At 39.5% G+C, this 20,616-nt stretch overlaps 1 protein-coding gene across 6 annotated transcripts in view; it reads right to left on the bottom strand.

Annotated features, from left to right (window-relative positions):
* PARD3 (par-3 family cell polarity regulator) overlaps positions 1 to 20,616 on the bottom strand; it is a 547,141-nt gene that overhangs the window by 135,265 nt on the left and 391,260 nt on the right. For all 6 annotated transcript variants that reach the window (XM_077936774.1, XM_028749990.2, XM_028749991.2 and 3 more), the window contains one exon: positions 14,629 to 14,845. In XM_077936774.1, the coding sequence (XP_077792900.1) occupies positions 14,629 to 14,845 (217 nt within the window). The remainder of the gene's footprint in view (positions 1 to 14,628; positions 14,846 to 20,616) is intronic.

Raw genomic sequence — 20,616 nt, 5'->3', positions numbered from 1 at the left:
CAATGCACTCTTAATGGACAACATATCCTTACATTACTGTCACTTAATGCACTTAGAAATGTTCTCTTTCCAGTCAGTATTATCCAATCAAGGCTGTGGTGCTTTGTTAGCTAACTAAACACTTGGGAACTCTATAGAGATCCAGACAGCAGGATGCTAAGACAGCTATTAAACAGCTGTAAATAAGAGAGATAAACTTAACTTGGGAGTCAATTTTAGCTCATAAAACATCACACATTTTCATATAGCATTTATACTCAGGTATACCTAAAATCTATCACACTGCATGTGTAAGTAGCATGCATGTATGACATTGTAAAAAAGTCATAAACAGTTGATATTTACCAAAAAAATAAGGTTTTAGGAAGGCCTGTAGAGACAGCAATATCCAAATTGTATTCAATATGGAAGTTAATTTTTTGACACAGGAGGATATTCGGACATTTTATTTATTTATTTAACAACATTTATTACCGCTTACTAGAATTTACTCTAAATGGTTTATAATAAACAGTCTAAAACAGACATTAAAAATACCAATAAGAAGTTAGAAGGGGGGGGGGGAGTAAAATAAAAGAAGTACAGTTGTACCTCAGCTCCCAAACGCATTGAGAGTCAAACGTTCCGACTCCCGAATGATCGAAAACTGGAAGTGAGCGTTCCAGTTTTCGAACTTTTTTTAGAAGCCGAATGTCCGGCACGGCTTCCGCTATTGTTTCCGGTGTGCCTGCACAATTAGTAACCAATGGGAAGCTGCGCCTTGGTTTCTGAATGTTTCGGAAGTCAAATGGACATCTGGAATGGATTCCATTCGACTTCCAAGGTACAACTGTAATTATAAAACAGTTACACTTACTAAAAACATGTCTCAAAATTACATGCTAAAATTACATGCTTGGGTATACACGCTGGAATAAAAAGGTTTTTTAGTAGGTGCTGGAAACAATACAGTAAAGACACCTGCCTATATTACTGAAGAGATCAGCTGGATTTAGCATGAGTAGTTAATGTCAAACTTAAGCAATATGAAGATTACACTGCAGATTCTTAAGTAAAGGTTTGGTGTCTAAAAACCATGTGTAAAGATGGTTAATTTGTACTCATTCTATTGCCATTCAGCTGTACAGCTTGTGAAACGAGAGACACTTTGATGGCAGCTAGTCTAAATCAATTTAGATACTAATAAAATTGCATTATGGTCCTTTTAAAATCAGCAGTGTCCACTTACGAGCATTCAGGCGGTAGCCTGCTCTCCAATATGTCCTCTTGGCGACTATACTTCTAATTCCATGCTCTGTACATTTTAATGCATTATTGTTTCAAAATACAATGCTACAAATTGCAAATTACATCTGGCTCAAGGGCTGATTATGAGAAATACTAGCGCTACTGCCTCTGCCTGAATAACTCTGATAATAATAATAATAATAAGAGATTGATTGAGCTGCAAAGCAGCCATATGAAGAGAAGGGTCCATTTGAACATTGCCATCAGCTTCTTTTGTTAAAAACAATACTTTGACATGTCACAGCCAACAAATCTTACTGCATTTGGTTACCATGGTTTTCTTACAATTTAAACTATGGGTACTTTCCCAGAAGGGGACAATATAGGAAATACAAATGAGACACAGGACATAACTTTTCAAGTTATGTGGATGTAAAAACAAAAACAATTTATTTGGGGGGATGCTGTCAAAAAGAGGAAGTGTTACTAAGGTGCAATCATATTTCAAAAGGAGGAAAAACGCATAAAATAATAATAATCTGTAACTTAAAACAATCATGCAATGACACAGTGGCATTTTTTTCATAATATGTCATTAACTATGGATGGAAAAGAGAAACCACAATTAGAGATCTTAAGAAACTGATCTGTGAACCAGGATCTTCTAGGTTCAAATCTCAGTTCTGGCAAAAACTACATATCTTGCTAGAAAGGTTTGTAGTTTGCCTCTAAAATTAGTCTTCACACCTAAGAACTGGAAAGTAACTAACGTAACACCAATTTTTAAAAGGTGATCCAGAGAGCATTTGGATGTCTGTTCTGGAAAAACTGGTGAAAACACTATTAAAAATAGAACAGAGCAGAGGTTGCCAACCTAACACCCACAGACACATTTTTCCTGGTACTGAGGAATGCTCCTTGTTATTAGACAACAGGACAGAGTGTGCATGTTATCTACATAATCAGGACCAGCAAGGCACAGCTGACATCCCATGATAAACATATGGAGTTGATGGATTTGGTTGTCTCTCAAATTTTATGTTAGGCCATGTCTTCTCCAGGGCAGCCATTTTGTGAGCGATGCCCCCAGCACCCTCTTGCCCACTAGTCCAAACAGGTTGGCACCTCTGATATAGAAGAACAAGTCTTGCTGAAACCAAACCAGCATGGCTAATTCAAAGGTAAGCCCTGTCTCACTAGATTCTGAACATTCTTTGTCAATAAGCATACAGATGGAGGTGATCCAGTCAACACTGTATATTTAAACTTTCAAAACTTTGGACAAATTAACTTTTGACAAAGGAACAGGAAGCAGAATGTAAGAATATGGGGAGTTTTGCGAAGCCTCATCAGGCTATGTGTTTCTCTTATAAGTTGAGTTTTCTCTTTCGTTTTTGGGCACAGAAGAGATTTTACAAATGTAACAAAAGAAAACCACAAGTCACCATGTCCAGGAGAAACATCAAGGGTATGGGTGGTGGATAAGAAATTATCTCATGGCAACTTAATGTGAATAATGGTCAGTGACAATCCATTCTTCTTTTTTTTAAATACAATGATTCTACAGCAAAGTTTTACATATGCACACAAAAGGTTAACCAAGCTCTTGACAGTTCACCTGGAACCTCCCAAACGTTAAAAGTTCCCTGCAGACCTCATTATCTGTAAAACATTTTTATACGTCAGCATTTTCCTGTCAATTACTAGAAAAATCGTTGTTGATGTAGCTTTCCCAAGGAATATCCTCTGCTGAATAAATTAAGCAATATATGATATTACTTCAGACCTTGAAAACTGATTTGCACATTCAATTTCAATGTGTTAGGAACCCATTCCAGGGAGAACACAGAAAATGTTCCTTGTCTCTCCAGCTTTTAAGGTCTTCCAACATAACAAGAAAGTAAGCAGATGGGAAATATATATTTCTAGAACCATAACAGCTGTGTGGGCTTCATGTCCTTCACAAATGTGTAACGGGAGCTACAGTACCAAACGTTATATTCCACCGAATGGCTTGGAAGTAGGTCTAAATGATGCACTTCTTGATTAATTTGCACTTGATTAATTTGCAACTATCAACCAAAAGCCATTGCTTCAGATTTATCCAGAGCAATTGCCCAGGTATACAGAGCAGCTGTTACATATTCATCAACAAATAAGTGCTTACAGAGAAGAGTCAGCTGATCCCAAGCTTATGCAGAAGCAGGGAAAAGTTAATTTGGATTGGTTTTAGGCATTTGGAATTACCGAAGTAGGCTTGGATGGGAAAATGAATGAAAGAGAATACAGCACATCTGAAGGTGCCTTATACTGCATCAGACTACTGGGGCATATAGCTACGTATTTCCTGTGCTGACGGACGGTGCTTTTGCAGTCCAATAGTTTAGACAGATGCTTTTCATAGTGCGGCGTAATGTGGCAAAATAAATATGTACATCCACTCCACTTATTGGAGGAGACACAAAAGTCATTTATTAAACTGTAACTGGTGAAGAAGCCTTGAAACCAGTGGGGAGAGGGTCTGTTAAATCTCTCCCATGCAAAACTTTGTAAAATTACTAGCCCTAAGTTGAGCCAAGTTTACCTTTTCTACTGATCTTCCTGGGGTGGAGGTAAAACAAGGAGAATGGGTGCCTCCTCTTTTCTACTTTTTTAAACAGCACCATTTCCCCATAAAGCTATTTTGTACCACTCATTATCCAAACTAGCCCATATGCTTTTCCTGATGTGGGATTGTCTCATTTTCATCAACCTGTTTTATTCTATGTGCAGCAGAATTTCCCTGCCCTCCCACCTAGTGAAAGTTGGCACTTAGGTTATAAAAGTTAACTGTGACTAAATGCTCATCATGGTATACTGAAATGTTACTGCATAGTAAAAGGTTTACTGCAGCTCTCAAAAAAATACTGACCTGAAAGCTATCAAAATGATGACATTGATACATGTCTGTCGTCACATATTCCCTTTGCTGCTAGTTCCTGCTGTTTATAGCGATACTTAAAAAGAGGTTTTGTACAGAAGAATGCATTCCATTCCAAAGAAATGGTGGTGCCCTTTCCAAATCTATTACTGTTTATCATACGTAGAACCCAAACGTGGAGATGGTCCTATGCTCAAAGTTTCTTGCACGTGTGTGCACATCCTACCCCCATACACTGCTCTGAGCAGGTGGAGAACCCTAGAGGCCTCTAATGCGGCTGGAGGAACTGTAATTAGAGAAGGAAATCTGGAGAATAGAAATCTAAAGTAAACTAGTACTTTAGCGGTTCACAAAATTCTATGGATGCACAAATAGGGCCTGTAACAAAACACTGCAGTGTGGAGTACTTCTGTTCAAAGTTCCAAGGATACGCCATTCCATTCCTATTCCTCCCTTGTTGTCTAATTTCCACCCAACAGACTCTCTACATTCTGTAACCACAGAGCATGCTTCCCCCCATCCCTCCTTACAGATTTCCCCCCAATGATATATTGTACCTGTTCAGTTTCTCAAACATCTCTCTTGTGCCTGGATGGTGCCATTCTTTACTACAGATTTGTATCTTTAATTGCAATTTCAACAACCACAGTGGGCATCTTGTATACGAATGATTGCATTCACTAAGCCACAGCCAAAGTACACTTTTGTGCCTAGGAAACACCACACCTCAATTCCCAAGGCTTTAGTACAACATTTTATAGCAATAAGGCTTTTAAACTATGTATTTCTGGTTAACAGGACTCAATTGTGTTCATGACCAAAGGCTAATATGCAATGGCTATTTCCTTTGTAAGCAACTCTTTGCTCCTGAACCAATGATTTAACAAAAGGATATCCTTTCAAGACATGTTAGCATTCCAACACAATGGGAATCCAAGACTATTGCTTATATAGGCTGAAATGAAATATTAAAGTTAAAGCTGTATCCCCAAACATAAGGTCATCACTCAAGCATGTGTCAATCTGAAGCACTCAAGCTTTAATTTATTTATGGTATGATCAATGTGTACACCCACCCACAGATATATGTCTCCTCCTGAAATCATAAATATGGCATTGCAAACATTAATTTCAACAAGGCTATTTCCAGAAGGCTTAAGAGTTAATAAAACAAAGCAAAACCCTACAAAAACAGCTCTGAAAGATTATGCTAACTATTGCAGAAATCCAGCAACTATCAGTATAGCAAATTAAATCTCAAAAGAAATGTTTCCAACATACACTGGGAGGAATGTCATTAACATATTCTTTCATCTAGCAGATTCCTCAACCCTCAAGAAGATATTTATTTACCATACTTCGCTATGGGCTGAATAGTCACCAGCCTTCAATTTTCACATCAGGTGCAGATGAGATGGGGGGGGCACACACCTTGTACACAGGCTTGAATTGAAATTGACTTTGAATCTCTGAACTGTCAACAAATTCTCCTACGAAAAGGTTTGCTTTACAGAGATTATAAAGTAGGTGTCACGCCTGACACTTGCATTTTATATTCAGATGGCAGGTCTGTAAAGAAACGTTACCAAAACGTCAGGAAGGGACTTAGAAGGCTCAGCTGTCACGCTATGTGCCTCTCTGGGCTTGCTTTGCAGTCAGATACTGTGCTGTCGATGTCAGAGGTTCTCCACTTAAACTCCCTGACAAGCAAAGAAGAATACTGGGAGAATATGTTATCAGGAGCTGTGGACTTGTCTTCAGTAGCAGGTCGACCTGACACTTATTTTGGTGCATGAAAACCAAAACTATGATCCTGTTTCAGATTAAAAAACTGTACACTATACCCCGCTGGATATACAAGTTCAAGTTTTTAAATTGTGAAATAATCCTTGCAGAGGACCCTCTAGGCTTTCAATGCATTGAAGCCTAATGTGCTGAGGGTGCCCATCTCCTGCCTAAGTCTAAAAAGAAAAAAGGGAGAAAAGTGTGTGTGTGTGTGTGTGTGTGTGTGTGTGTGTGTGTGTGTGTACTAGCAGAAAAACACAAATGTAAACTCGACAGCAGCATGAACCAAAAGGGTGATTAAAAGCACCAAGCTTTTAGCTGCTTCTCTTTGTTTAAGAAACCATTCCAATTAAGGGACATAAATCAAATTTGCAATCAAGGAAAAATTAAAAAGTTAATGAAACATCTGAAATGTAGCTGCTGGAATTGTGGGTTGATTAGCGTCTAAAACAGTGGAAAATTATAAATTTATATTGATTTCCACCCTTAAAAAGAAGAAAACACCTGCTTTTTCAGTAGCGTTTGAACTATCTCCAGACATAATAAGCCACAGTAAATGAAAATCATGGAGCAGACAATAAAACCTGCAAGCTACGCAATGGGAAAGTATAGTCTGTGCATGTTGTTTTCCCAAATGCCCAGTCAGAGGTCTCAGGTGGCTAATGTGGCTGGAATGTGTAATTCAAAGCTCCAAATAATATGTTTATGAATCTGGACGTGTTCTGTGCACTTTGGAAGTGGCTGTACAAGAAGAGACAACAGTATATCTGATTTCAGCTAAACAAGGTTTTAAACTAAATTATCCATTTCCTCTTGAAGGACTGGATGGAGCAACACTGCAAGGCTCCCAGTAATCATTTCAAATGTAATTGTAGGATTCAATTTAATGGTAATATGGGAATATTTCATTTGCATTGGTTCCCAATAGAATGGCTTGCCCATCTGTAATCTACAATACTGAAAGCAAGACACTGCACAGCCAATGTTTTAAATGCCATAAACACCATATTTTGATATATAGACCCCACACTCTGCAAACCCCCTCTGAATCATACTTACTTCTTTTTACAAGAACAGCAGTGTGGAATATCATATACAGCTCGAATTCTAAAGATAGGTGTTTGCAGGTTTAGGGTTTGTAAAGGACATAGTTTCTTGGCTTCACATGTTAAGACATTGTATCTCATTTTCTAATATATACAGGCTGTGATTATTGAGTAGAATTTTCAGATAGAGTTAGGATAACTGAACTCTTTCTTCAGTTGAAACAGTGGTCTCAGGGTCACCATTCCAGAAGATTCGGGATATTTTACTTATTTATTATCACATTTATATTCCACCTTTCCTCCAAAGAGCTCAAGGTGGTTTGCATAGTTACCCCCACTTCATTTTATCCTTACAAATAACTCTGAGACAGGATAGGCTGAAAGACTGTGACTGGCCCAAGTTTCATGACTGAGTGGGGACAATAATCCTGTTCTCAGAAGTCCTAGTCTGACACTACACCACACTCATACACAAAAGGAAGTACTTCTTCACACTAAGAAATTCACCACTACAAGGTGTAGTGATGGCCACCAACTTCAACAGCTTTAAAGGAGGATTGGAAAATTCATGGAATATAAGGCTATCACTGGCCACAAGCCACAATGACTATCGGCTACCTCCATGGTTGGAGGCTAAATATGAGCTGCTGTGATCCACAGTTAGGGGGAGTGCTGTTGCATGCATATTCCGCTTGCAGGCTTTCCATGGGTAACTGCTTGGTCAATGTGAAAACACAATGCTGAACTAGAGGAGCCTTTGGTGTGATCCAACGGGGCTTTACGTTCTCAAGAAATATTGCAAATAAAAAACACCACTAATTTAGTTCAAGATGCTCATGATTAATTTCCCCTTATACTTGATTTTCATATATCCTGTATAAACTGCCATGTAAACATGCACTTTTTGCACATTTTGTTTACTTAAGGAACATACTTGCCACAACTAGTCAAATCTTACTGATTTTTATTTTATTTTTAATCTAGCTTTTAAAGTCTCACTGACTTTGTGCTTTGGATGTGCTGTTATTTGTATTTTAATTATTTTTGTATTATCTGCTCTGGGAATTTTTCACCAAAGGGCAGTATACGCATCATAAATAAATGAACAGCTTCTTTGAACTTAAAGATAGCTTTCTGTTTTAACTTGTACTCTTCTGATGCTAATAATTCAAGGATTTCAAGGATACTAAAGCACACAGAGACCCTTGGGGTTTGGCAATGTGGTGAAGAACTTAGTGTTGGTCACAAGGGAAGCACCATTCCCCGCTCCCCTAAATTCTTTGAAGCCACACCTGGAAATCCCCACCTAGGAAGGAGCATTGGTTGTGGCCCTGAGGCACTACAATCACAAAACCACAACAATGTATTATTCAAAAGTAATCAGATCATACTATGACCCTAATCTAGATCACAAGGACTCCTGATTTAGTGTCTGTTTTCAGAACAAAATGCACTTGGCACATGGGGTGGGGGGAGACCCCTTAAGTTTCAAGTTAACAGGAAACCTCTTTAGAGAGAAAGCTGAATCTATTTATTCCTGGAACAGTTCTCCTAATCTCTTCACACTTTTTTCTACCTGACTTCTCCTCTTCTCCTTTGGTTTCCCCTATTCCTTACAGAAACTGCTGGTCACTGTATCTATAAAAATATAATACTACATCCAATGTAGAAAGCCCACCAGATGGGCTGGTGGGAACTACCTAAATAGTATAGAAATTTATTTATGTATGCAAACAAAGCTGCAAGAATGTTATTTGCCCCAAAAAATGGAAGGAAGAAGAGGTCCCAACAAGAGAAGAATGGATACAGAAGTTAATGGACTATGCAGAAATGGCGAAACTTACTGGGAGAATAAGAAATCAAGATAACCATATTTTTTTTAGAAAGGAATGGAAATGGTTTACTGAGTATTTACAAACAAATTGTAATCAGATTAAGACACTGCCAGGATTAATGTAAAAACCTGCAGTTTCAAAATATATATGGGATATATACAGGAATGGATATATAAAATAATATGTTGAGATAATTTGGAGTATGCAGGAAGTTGAAAGAAATGTAAAGGATCACAGAAAGAGGGAGAAGGGAATCAGAGTTTGAAATGTTAAAATTATGATTGAATAATTGTGCATAAATAAATATATATATAATAATAAATAAATGAATACTGTAGCACCGTGACAGCAGACTGAGCTCACAGTCTTCTCCACTACAGTGAGTTGTACTGTATTTCTCTTTAAATGATAATACTTCCCCTATGTTATAGTCGAGGTATTTTAATAGTACTATATATTACTATAACTATTTCTATCTAAATTTCATAGAATCATAGAGTTGGAAGGGACCCTGAGGATCATCTAATCCAACTCCTGAAATGCAGAAATATGCAGTTATCCCCTAAGGGGATTGAACTTGCAACCTTGGCATTATTAGAACCATGCTCTAACCAACTACCAACTTTTTTTTTCTAACCAACTTTTCGCTCTATAAGACACACCCGACCATAAGACACACCTAGTTCTAGAGGAGGAGAACAGAAAAGAAATGTTCTCTCTCTCTCTGCACAGTGCCTCTCCAGCAAAGTGGGAGGAGAAATGGAAGGGGCTCCATTTCTCCTCCCACTTCGCTGAAGGGACGCTTCGCAGAGAGAAATAGCTGTGCAGCAGCTCTCCAGCGAAGCAAAGCCAGGAGAGCAAGAGGGATCAATCCCTCTTGCTCTCCTGGCTTCAGCAAAAGCAACGCAAAGCCTCCTGAGCACAGCGGGAGTGCTCTGGGTCCAAAAAGGGTGGCAAACCCTGCTTTTAGTGTCACGCTACTTCTGTACCAGCCATTAGAAAAACATGAGCAGACAAGCAGTTAAAAAATGAAAAACAAAAAATGTCAAATTCAGTCTTCCAGACATCCGTAGCTGTGAAACAGCAAGGAGGAGAGGGGAGGAGAAAGCAACACAAACTAAGGAAAGAGAAAGGGGGAAAAGCACAGCTTTGAACATCAGGCTGGAGAAACAGATTTTTCAATATTTTATGTGACATGATACAACATCAGCTAAGGACAAGGAAACACAGGCTTTGCTTACATGGCAGCTGACAGTAACTAAAAAAGGAGGGGAAACAGCTTGCACTTTATTGGTTTATGGGGTCCGTGCTGCTTTTACATCTAACTGCTTATTCCTTGAGAAGAAAATCTGATATTTACAGAGCAATGAGTCACCCCATACCAGAGAGTTGTTCCCAGAATATGTATCCTGGCCTTTGTGTTTTGCTGTCTTATGCCTAGGGACACCCTGACAGGGCCTAATTCCCTAAAACTTAAAAAGATGTATCTGAGAGACTGGCAAGAGTTGGATCCAAACTACCACAGGGTGCACAAATCTACCCAGATAAACGTCACAAATTGTCAGATAATATATGGAAAATGATTGCATTGACTGCTGCTCTTAAGAAATAAAGTTATAACCCAATAATAAACCCACAACTTTTAAAAAGTGAAAACATATATTATCTTACAGTTTATTATATTTAAGTGGGTAGATTTGTGCCCACCTTAAGTTATGAATGCCTGTTGTCTTCCTTTTTAAAAAAGCTGCCTCTCTCATGGATACAGTGGCACCTTGGGTTAAGTACTTAATTTGTTCTGGAGGTTCGTTCTTAACCTGAAACTGTTCTTAACCTGAAGTAGCACTTTAGCTAGTGGGGCCTCCCGCTGCCGCCATGCTGCTGCCACACTATTTCTGTTCTCAACCTGAAGCAAAGTTCTTAACCCGAGGTACTATATCTGGGTTAGCGGAGTATGTAACCTGAAGCGTCTGTAACCTGAAGCGTCTATAACCCAAGGTACCACTGTAGTTGCATTATGTAGTGTGCAGGACGTAGTGTGGTGCCCTTTCCTGCCCCTAAAAACAAGCAAATAGAAAATAAGCCCCTAACCCGGTGTTTTTACTTTTATCCCACTCATCTTCTAAGAAGATCAGGGGTGGTGTATGTTATGTATGCATGCAATACTGGCCTAGGCCTTCAAGCCTCTTGGAGGCTCAGGAGCTTCATCTGCATAACAAAAGACAGAGAGGATTCTAAAACCCTCCAATGGCATTGTTAGTAGCTGACAGGCTGCCAGTCCCTGCTGAGATAAGGCCAATGTTGTGATTCGCTAATTGCAGCATTAAGGCGACCTATCACAGTTCTAGCATGCCCAAAAGTGCAAGTAGATAAATAGGTACCACTCCAGCGGGAAAGTAAATGGTGTTTCCGTGCGCTGCTCTGGTTTTGCCAGAAGCAGTTTAGTCATGCTGGCCACATCACCCGGAAAAACTGTCTGCGGACAAACGCTGACTCCCTCAGCCTGTAAAGTGAGATGAGCACTGCAACCCCAGAGTCATCTGCGACTGGACTTAACTGTCAGGGGTACCTTTACCTTTATCACAGGAAATGTGTGTGTTTTGCCTGGGCCAGCTTAAGGTATATATACTGGGCCAAGTGCCCCTGTTTGTCATTCTTGTTCTTCTTGTTCCTGATGTTCCAATAAATCCCTTTTGAGCTGAATCTCAGTCTTGGATCATGCCTGAACCCACCTACAGTTCAATGTACATGACACTTCTCTTCAGATTATCCTCACAACGATCATGGTTATCCTCACAACATACTGGCAATAGGACCGCAACCTCCACCACACTTGTATGCAGTAGGGTATCTTTGAAGGCAGCACACAACAGTTCTATTATCCAATACTGGCACTTCCTGCCCTCCATCTCATGCCTGACCTGCTGCCTGAGGCAAGTACCTCACTGCCAGTATGGCCCTGCATCAGGGTGAGGCTGAAAGTACAGCACAGCTGCTGCGTGAAATGGCATTGCCCTGCACACAAATAACATATACAAAGAGGTAAGAGGTGAAGGAAAGCTTATTTCTATTGCAGCAAAGTCTCGCTACATTGTGCATGCCCATCTATCTTCTCCAGGCATGCTGGGCAGCCTTTATTGTGGAGCACACTCAAGAGCCTCCCTGGATACCTCTGGCCAATGTTTTATATATTTTCTTGGGGATAGGCTCAGTGAGAAAATATTCAGTAAGACAATTTAAATAACAATTAGAAACACAGAGAGAGAAACGACTACAACTGATAAAAAAACCAATTAAAAAGTGGTGGATCAGTGATTAAGAACTCAAATCAGGGAAGTGGAAATCCTATATTAAAAAAAAGAGTGGAAGACTAATAGAGAGGGGGCGAAAAAGGTCTCCCAATCAAGGGAATACAACAATTTCGGTGATTATGTTATTTTACGTACATTTGTGTTTTGGTCATCCTCTAAGGAATTAGGGCAGAGTAGGGCATCTTTACAACTCTGTGGGCTAAGCTGAGAGATACTCATTTGCCACAGACCACCCTATGAGCTACATAGTTGAACCAAGAATTTTAACCTTGTTTATATAGGTTTCCTGGCTCCATGTCTTATCTAATTAAAACATTTCTTGCCAAAGCAATCCCAGAGTGCATTACATTAAAATCAAATACATAATACACATTAAAACAAAACAGAAAGGGGAAAAATTCAACTTTAAAAATAAAACAACTATGCTGCAATCCTTGCATAAAAACCTTGGGTGAATAAGTAGGTCTGCAACTGGCACTGAAAACTCATAAGAGTTAGCATCAGCTGTATCTGAGAAGGTAAGGAATAAACAAGGTGCCAGTACCAAGAAGGTTGTCTTGTTTGTTGCCACTTGGTGAATTTCACTTAACTGTGGCAGTAAGAGGGTCTTCCTCATAAAGAAGATGCTTTGTTAGATATCTAGGTCCCAATCTATATAGGGCTTTATACTGTATGTCAATGCAAGATCCCAGAACTTGGCCTGGTGTGGTATGTTCACAATCAGCAAATGACAGCCTAGCCATGGAATTCTACACTAGCTGCAGCTTCTGAACAAATCTCAAAGGTTACCCAACCACTGTGGCCAGGTAATGCCTGTCTAGGAACATCCATAACTACCTTACAAGCCAACCCCAGTCACTTGCACCTTCAACGACAGTGATGGGTCTAAGAGCACCACCCATTCTTTCAGAGGGAATGCAAGCCCATTCAGAACTAGAAGAATGCCTAATTCCTGAACCCTAGATTTGTCAGTCCATAGAGCCCCACCTTGTCAGGATTCAGTCTCAACTTATTGGCGCTCACTCAGCACACAACTGCATTTTGTTATGAAAACCATCTGGAAGCCCATGGGAAGGCACAACTTCGAGGGATCTAGTAGGGATCTAGGGAAGTCATATTATAGCTTTATGGCTAACAAATTCTCCCTTGGGGAAGCTGGGAGATGAGACAAATTTTGAGAACAGAAAGCATACAGTACTCCCTCAAAGCAAAAATTGTACTAGTAGATGCACTACGGAGCGGGTCAGAGTTTGAAAGGAAGGGGAAAGGGTATGATGTAATGATTGAAGGTGTGCTGCCCCGCTGCTCGTCCCATTGCCTTATACCGTAGAAAAACATGGCTGGAAAACACAACAGACATGTACAAAAACAGACAAAGTGTTCCTCTCATTAAGAAATCAGTACTATACTGTGACTCCTCAATGGCTTCCCAATAGCCTTTGTCTGTTTTTGTACTATATTTCAAGGAGTTTGAAACAAGGAGTTTGATTTTAGTCATCACTTGTAGGTGACATAACTGAGTGTAACATAGCTGAGTTACTCTACATTGTTAATGCTCAATGAATCCTGTTTGCAAAGGAGTGTGTGTTCCATCTCAAGGCTAAGTGAGACCAGCCCCTCTTCCCTTGTGCCTTAAACTATGGAAGAAGTTGCTGCTGGGACTGTGCTGGTGCAGAACTCCCTTCCTAGAGGGATTATGTCAGCTGGTACTGGGCTGGGGCTTATCAGCCATTTCGGATAAATTGTTTTTGAATTGTTATGGTTTTGGTATTAAACTGCATCATTTTTTATTGGATTGCTTCCCCCCCCCTCACTAATACGCTATGTGCTTTTTGATAGGATTATATTGATGAAAGTGTTTTTGTTTGCTAATGTGTTCTTATTGTTGTCATCAGCTTTGAAATCAACACTGATGCTGGAAAAGAGACATATAGATAATAAATCAAGTCAAATCCACACTTACTGGAGCATAGCAATTGCTTGAAAATAAAAGCCTTACAGGGCAAGGTAATTATGTGTACCAGCTCTTCACTTAGATTGGGAAATGCTCTCTATTCCAAATCAAAACCAGAAAGGTTGTATTGGCAAGAGTGAAAACTGGGGAAACCATGGAGGATCTCCAGGGTTCAACATGAATTTCTCTAAACACTTACATTTCAAGAAGCCTTTGTTGCCTGGAACTAGGTTTTAGTAGTGTGTCAATAATGAGTATTGTTTTGCTTTGTACAAATGTTGATCCTTGTGCAGATGCAACATAGATGTCACTTGTTTTATCCCACCTCATAAGCAGCTTCACTAAAACATGACATAAACCTGTGTCAATCTTGGTGCAATAGAATCCACACTGATAGAATTATAGTCATGTTACAGATGATGGCAGAGTGAAGGAGCATTAAATCCCTTTAAAACATGCTTAAATTGCTGGCATTTTGAAAATGGATATTGAAATATACATTGTCATGAAAATCATAGGTCCAAACTCTAGTCGCATATACAAATCCTACCTGAACATGTCCCCCAGGCCTTTGAGCATTCCTTTCTTGGCTTTAATTTTATCCTTTTCTTTATCTCGATCTTTCTTCTTGTCCTTCCCAATTTTTTTCCGGTCTCCTTTATCTTGACTGCCATTCATGTGTCTTTCCAGCGAATGGGATGGCTGGTCACTCGACGTAGAGACAGATTCTCTACCCGACCGTGAGCTTTCCTCAGTATCTTCCTCCACTGAAAGAGTAAGGTAATTTTAGTAGAGGCTGGGGGGGGAGAGAGATTTAAAAAAAATTATCTGCTGTGATTCAAGACAAATAGAGTTGAACAACCGTTATCCGTTCATCCAGAATGAACAGCCACTACACTCCAGTAAACCACCCAGGTGGTTATCTGCATGACTTTCTCTGCTTGTATCTGGAAAGCTCCACACATGGGGTCCATGAAACTGCACATATTTTACTGTACAAGGTGAGGTTTTTGGTTTAACTTGCTTGCTCAATATTCTGATCGCTTAATAAGCCAAGAAATGAATGAGTCTTTTGGATAAATATACATAGCTCATTTGATCCTCCCTTGGCCCAAGTAGGCAAGCTAGCAAACTAGAGAGTCCTCCATTGACTATAGTTTGCTATTTCATGCTAACCATGAAAATATGCTTAATTGCTTCACAGCAAGCCAGGATATTAAACCATGGTTTGAAGCTGACTTAATATCCTGGCTTGTTCCAAAGCTGTTAATCATAGCAAACAAAGTGCAATGGAATACCTTGGTTTGCTTGCTCCCCCAGGCAAAGGGGCTGGGCTTTATGTCCAAAAGACCAATTAATATCTAATATTATTAAGACAAGATATGCTAATCTGAACATGGTCTATATCTTTATTGACAGTTGAGTTTACAATGTTATCCACTATGTACATTTACAACATAATTCTCCATTTTAACCTTGAATATTGGCTCATTCTTCACACCCATTTTCAGGAGAAAACGAAGGATGCAAAATTTTTCTTAATGCAACATATACCTTGAAGACTGAGATATTGAAATGAAAGATGAGCATGTTCATATTCAAGGCACAATCCTACATTTCAAGTTCAAACACCAACTCAGTCCCACACTGGCTTTCATTTAGGCTGGTGAATAAGTAAAACATACCGTAATACTATATCACCCTTGGGCACTGAGGTATCACAGTGATTTTCAAAGATAGAGCAAGGCTGAGAAAAAGATGCAATATGCAATATCTGAAGTGAGGACTCAAGGACATTGTGCTTTAAGGCAATGTTAAAAATACAAATTAATTAAAACTAATTTATAATACTTGACATTCAACAAGGATAATGATAATAATAATAATGCTGTTTAATTGCTTATTGAAGTATTTCTATGCACATTTCCTTTCCTATTAAAAACAATCAATCACACCTCGTGCAATTCACATTATTTATATACTGAATATTCAAAACTTGTGATCCTCATCAGTTATCTCAGCTTTGCCAATACATTAGCAAAAAATTGCAAACATGTTCTAAGACAGTATGCTTCTGAATATCACTTGCTTTGGGGGCAAACAGCAAGAAGTGCTGTTGCCCTCATATTTTACTAGTCTGCCTTCTATTGTATTGCATCACATTGCTTTTAGGGATGTAGACCTCACACTCCAACAACATTTTCCAGTAGTTTTCCAGAGCATCTTGTTGGTTACTATGGGAAATAAGATGATGGACTAAGATGGACCTTCAGCCTACTCCAGCAGAACTTTTCTTATCTCATCCACTGAGGGTCAGGGAACACACTCATTCAGTAGGTTTGGAGAGTTAATGAAAAAGTGCAGACAACAACCCCCCTTTCCTATTTTAGCCACTAAGACCAAAACATCAGATTGTTCTTTAGGGTTTGATTCCAAGAGTAAAGACATGTTTTACTTAAGAGAACTGCAAGAAAAGTATTGTGAAACTGCTCTCCTAATTATGTCACAAAACAGAGAAAATGCTCATAAGAAACTGTAGTTATTGAACGTGAAGCTGTTCCATAACTGAGCTAGACTGTGTATTGTGTCATTTAATACAAGCAGAGTCTCTAGCAATTAAGACTCAACAGAGATTAGAAAGCTCTGCCAATTTATTCAGATTCAAATGGCTTGCTCTCAGACAACGCACCAGAGAAAGGAACTGTTTCTTATCAGCTATTCCAAGATTTTGAAAACAAGCACTGTGATTCATATGATCCAAATACCCCAAGCAGTCAGCTGTGACTATCTGATTATACCCATTAAAATCTATAGGTACCCTCTGCCAAACTTAAGGTCTTCCCATCTGTCTTTCAGGCTCAGTTCAACGGTCTGAATGGCCAATTGTTCTGAGTGCAGCAATTATATTACGGTTTTTTAAAAAGCCCCCACAGTAAATGTGGTCACATGGTGTGCACGTATATTTTTAGAACTCATTGCAGGACACTGATCAAAATTTCTTTATGAAACAATTCAGAGCAACTTATCTGAATAGCTCAGTCAGTACAGCATGAGAATCTTAATCTCAGGGTTGTGGGTTCAGGACCCATGTTGGGTGAAAGATTGCTCCATTGCAGGGGGTTGGACTAGATGACCCTTGTGGTCCCTTTCCAACTCTGCAATTCTCTGATTCTATTATCTTCGTGTACAAAAGGGTCACCAGCTGACCAAATGAAAGATTACTGCTTACAGAGGCAAAGCATTTTCTATTAGAATTTTACATTGCTTTTACAATTAGAGAAAGGAGCCTTCTAAATTCTGAACTATTGGGGGGGGGGGGAGAGAAATAGCTGCAAGGGGGATTTGAACAAAACCCACCTCCATAGGGTTTAACTGAACACTAATTCCCCTCCCCACCAGTCCTTTTTGGTCAAGCATTGTATAGTGCCACTTTAACACACTTGATCCCTACCTAAAATGGAACGTCTGAATCCATATCAAATAGTAGCACACCCAGTATGCCTGCCAGATCGTTTTATAGTTCTCTCTCTCTCTCTCTCTCTCTCCACCCCCTTCTCCTTCTCCCTCTCCCTCTCTCAAAATACATGGTGCCATCCTGAACGTTGCAAAATTCAGGGCAGATAAAAGAAAGCACTTTTTCACACAGCACATTGTTTAACTGTGGAATTCAACTGTGGAATGCTGACAGGTGCCATAAGAAAGCTGCAGAGATAGTGCAGGATAGTGCGCACCCTGGAAATGATCTCTTTCAGCTTCTGCCTTCTGGAAGAAGGTACAGGGTTATAAAGACTAGGACTAGCTGCCTGAGAAACAGTTTCTACCCAAATGCAATTCTGGTTTTAAACGCAGTATAAGGAGTCTCTATAGGAGTATATTGTATTTTAAAATGGGGTTTCAGAGTTTTTAGGGGGTTTTGAATGTCTTTTGTAGATTTTTCAATTTAATTGTTCTGTAAGGGACAATGACAATAAAGATATCGTATCGTATCCCCCACAATATTTAGGGATGGCCAGCAAGTTGGACAGCTTTAAAGGATGGTTAGAAAAATGCTAGGAGGGGAAGGCTATCCATGGATACCAGCCACAGTGGCTATATTCTGCCTCTAGTTTGCATCTGAATATCAGTTGCTGGGAATCACGTGAGAAGAATGCTGATGCACTCAGGACCAGTTTGTGGGCTGCTTATGGGCGCTGCTTGACCCACTGTGAGAAAAGTTTAAACATGGAACACTTGTGATCCACCCCTTTGTGCCCCACTTCCTATGGGTGAAATCCAACTGTTCCCACAGTCTCAGAAGAAGGGCTTTTGACCTTGGAAAAGGTGGGGAGGGTTTTTTGTTTGTTTGTTTTTTGCTTTCTTTCTTGCAGACCTGAGCACACACACCCTCTGAAAATCAGCTCTAGGTTGTTGGGGAACCCTGCAGAACAAATCAAAAGGTACCACAGGGGGCTGCCAAGGGAATCAGAAAAAAACCCTTCCCCCCCTTCTGCTATGGGGCACCTCCACTGGATTCCACCCTGTGTCACTGGGTCAATTAGACAAGACTGATAGCATTTAGCTGCTCTGAACTGCCAGATTTGAAATGATGCTGAATTAATTCTGCTGTTGCTATTGAAGGAAATATTTCAAATGTCCTTACATTCAATTATGTGATATTTTTAGAAGCAGGCTTTTAAAAAAAGAAAAACTAATATAAAATAGAACAGTGAACTTGTAGGAGCAAATTTGCTCGTTATGACAGGCGTTTCTTAAAATGTAAACACATTCATAAAAAGCTGAGATTGCAGATTCATTTTTCCAACTCCTTGTGTCAGTCGACAAGCTAAGTAATTAATTACCTCAGCTTCCCTAGCTCTTTTCCATTCATAAACTTTTAATGTTTAAAGGTAAAGTAACTAGATAGGTGGGGGGGACCTGCTGGGATACATTCAAAATACAACAACATTAAGGTTAAAAATTTAATAATTTCCATATAATTCTGCCCCATTTATGTTCATTTGCTATTCACTCTTTTTTTGAGCATGGACTGTCATTTTACTAGCCCATTGCTGCACCATTCAATAATTATACAGGTTACGTTTGAAGAGATTCTTTTATGTTAATGACATTCTTCTCATGTTGGGTCACTCTTAGGGTTAAAGAACTGAAAATGTAAATGAACGCCCATTAGGGTGGGTAATAGCTGATCATTAACTTTATGCTTTATTAGATCTGCCAACCTTACATATTCTAATTAAAGAACAGCCGTAATTTTTCTTCACTTTATGGATGAACTTCCAATGCTGAAATTTTTCATCCTAAATGCAACTTATTTCCTCTCTCTCTCTCTCATTAAACTTTAGAACCAAAGTGTTTGCCCCCTTCCCTTTTCATTTAACTCGTTGTCTTGCTGTTAAGACGGTACACAAGGAATCTTGATTTTTTTTATTTAAAAAATGCTTTGCGTGTCTGCACCTAATCTCACCACTTTTTAAAATTCATTTATTGCTCTGTGTGTTTCTTTTTGCAAATCTACCAAAGAATAAAATAAAATAAAATCAGGATTAAGATTTTTTTCAGGACAGAGGAGGGCATGTGTGCTGGGTCCCATTGGTGAAGTGGTGGTACTCTTGCCCTTTTACTGGTCGAAATGCTTTGTGGAAGGGAGACAAAAAATGGGGGGCTGAGGAAGGTCAGTTGTGGGGAGTGGGAAATGTCTATTTTCATCTGAGGAATGTTGGAGGCTATAATATTGGCTACATAAACATACATTTTTCTGCTGAGGTCCAAGTACATTAAAATTTGCAGTAATCTTCGTTTTGACCAACGAGTATTTTAGAGCTTGCAAACAAACCAGCCAAATCACAAAATCCATAGCATGTTAGAGTGTGATGCAAGCCTGCAGAGATGTCATTATTACGCTAACACTGTCAAGCATTAATGTTCTCTTTACCCAAAGGTAAACAGAGATGCTCCTGCAACTGCTGCAGTCCTTATGTAAACGTTTCCACTCATATTGTTCCTCCATATACTCCACCTGGCCCTTTGGGCGATGCTCTTCTTTCGTTATATGGTATTTACATGGATCCAAACGGACATCAAGGCAGAAGCAACCATTTCAATTGAGGCAAAGGTAATGGGAGTGTGTCAAGAATGTGCTACACACCATACGGAATACAGAAGAGATGGTGCTCTATCCGAGAGAGATTGCACATGACATAAAAGCCAGGATATGGAGCAGCAGGGATGGGGGGTGGGGTAGAAAGACCAAGACATCAGAGTGCGCCAAGTAGAAGGTTGAAGTTGTTGCTGAAAGTAGGCTTTACGAAGGATGGAAGAATTTGGAAGGAGTCAGGCAGAAGAAAACAGAGACAGAGAAAAAGGCTTTTTCAAGCACATGGGGAAACGGTTGGGAGAGAAAGAGAAATGAAAGCAAGAAATCTTGAGATGAGTAGGTGTTGGCTAGAGGAGGAAGGATGTTGGCTGAATTATCTATTATACACAGTGAACAGGAACTCACTTGAAGGCTTCCGATGTGAATTGACTTTGTGGCTACACC

Source organism: Podarcis muralis, chromosome 12 (assembly GCF_964188315.1).
Source record: "Podarcis muralis chromosome 12, rPodMur119.hap1.1, whole genome shotgun sequence".
NCBI classification, from domain to species: domain Eukaryota; kingdom Metazoa; phylum Chordata; class Lepidosauria; order Squamata; family Lacertidae; genus Podarcis; species Podarcis muralis.
Note: the sequence above shows the minus strand (reverse complement) of the source record. Positions and strands in the feature narration are given on the sequence as shown.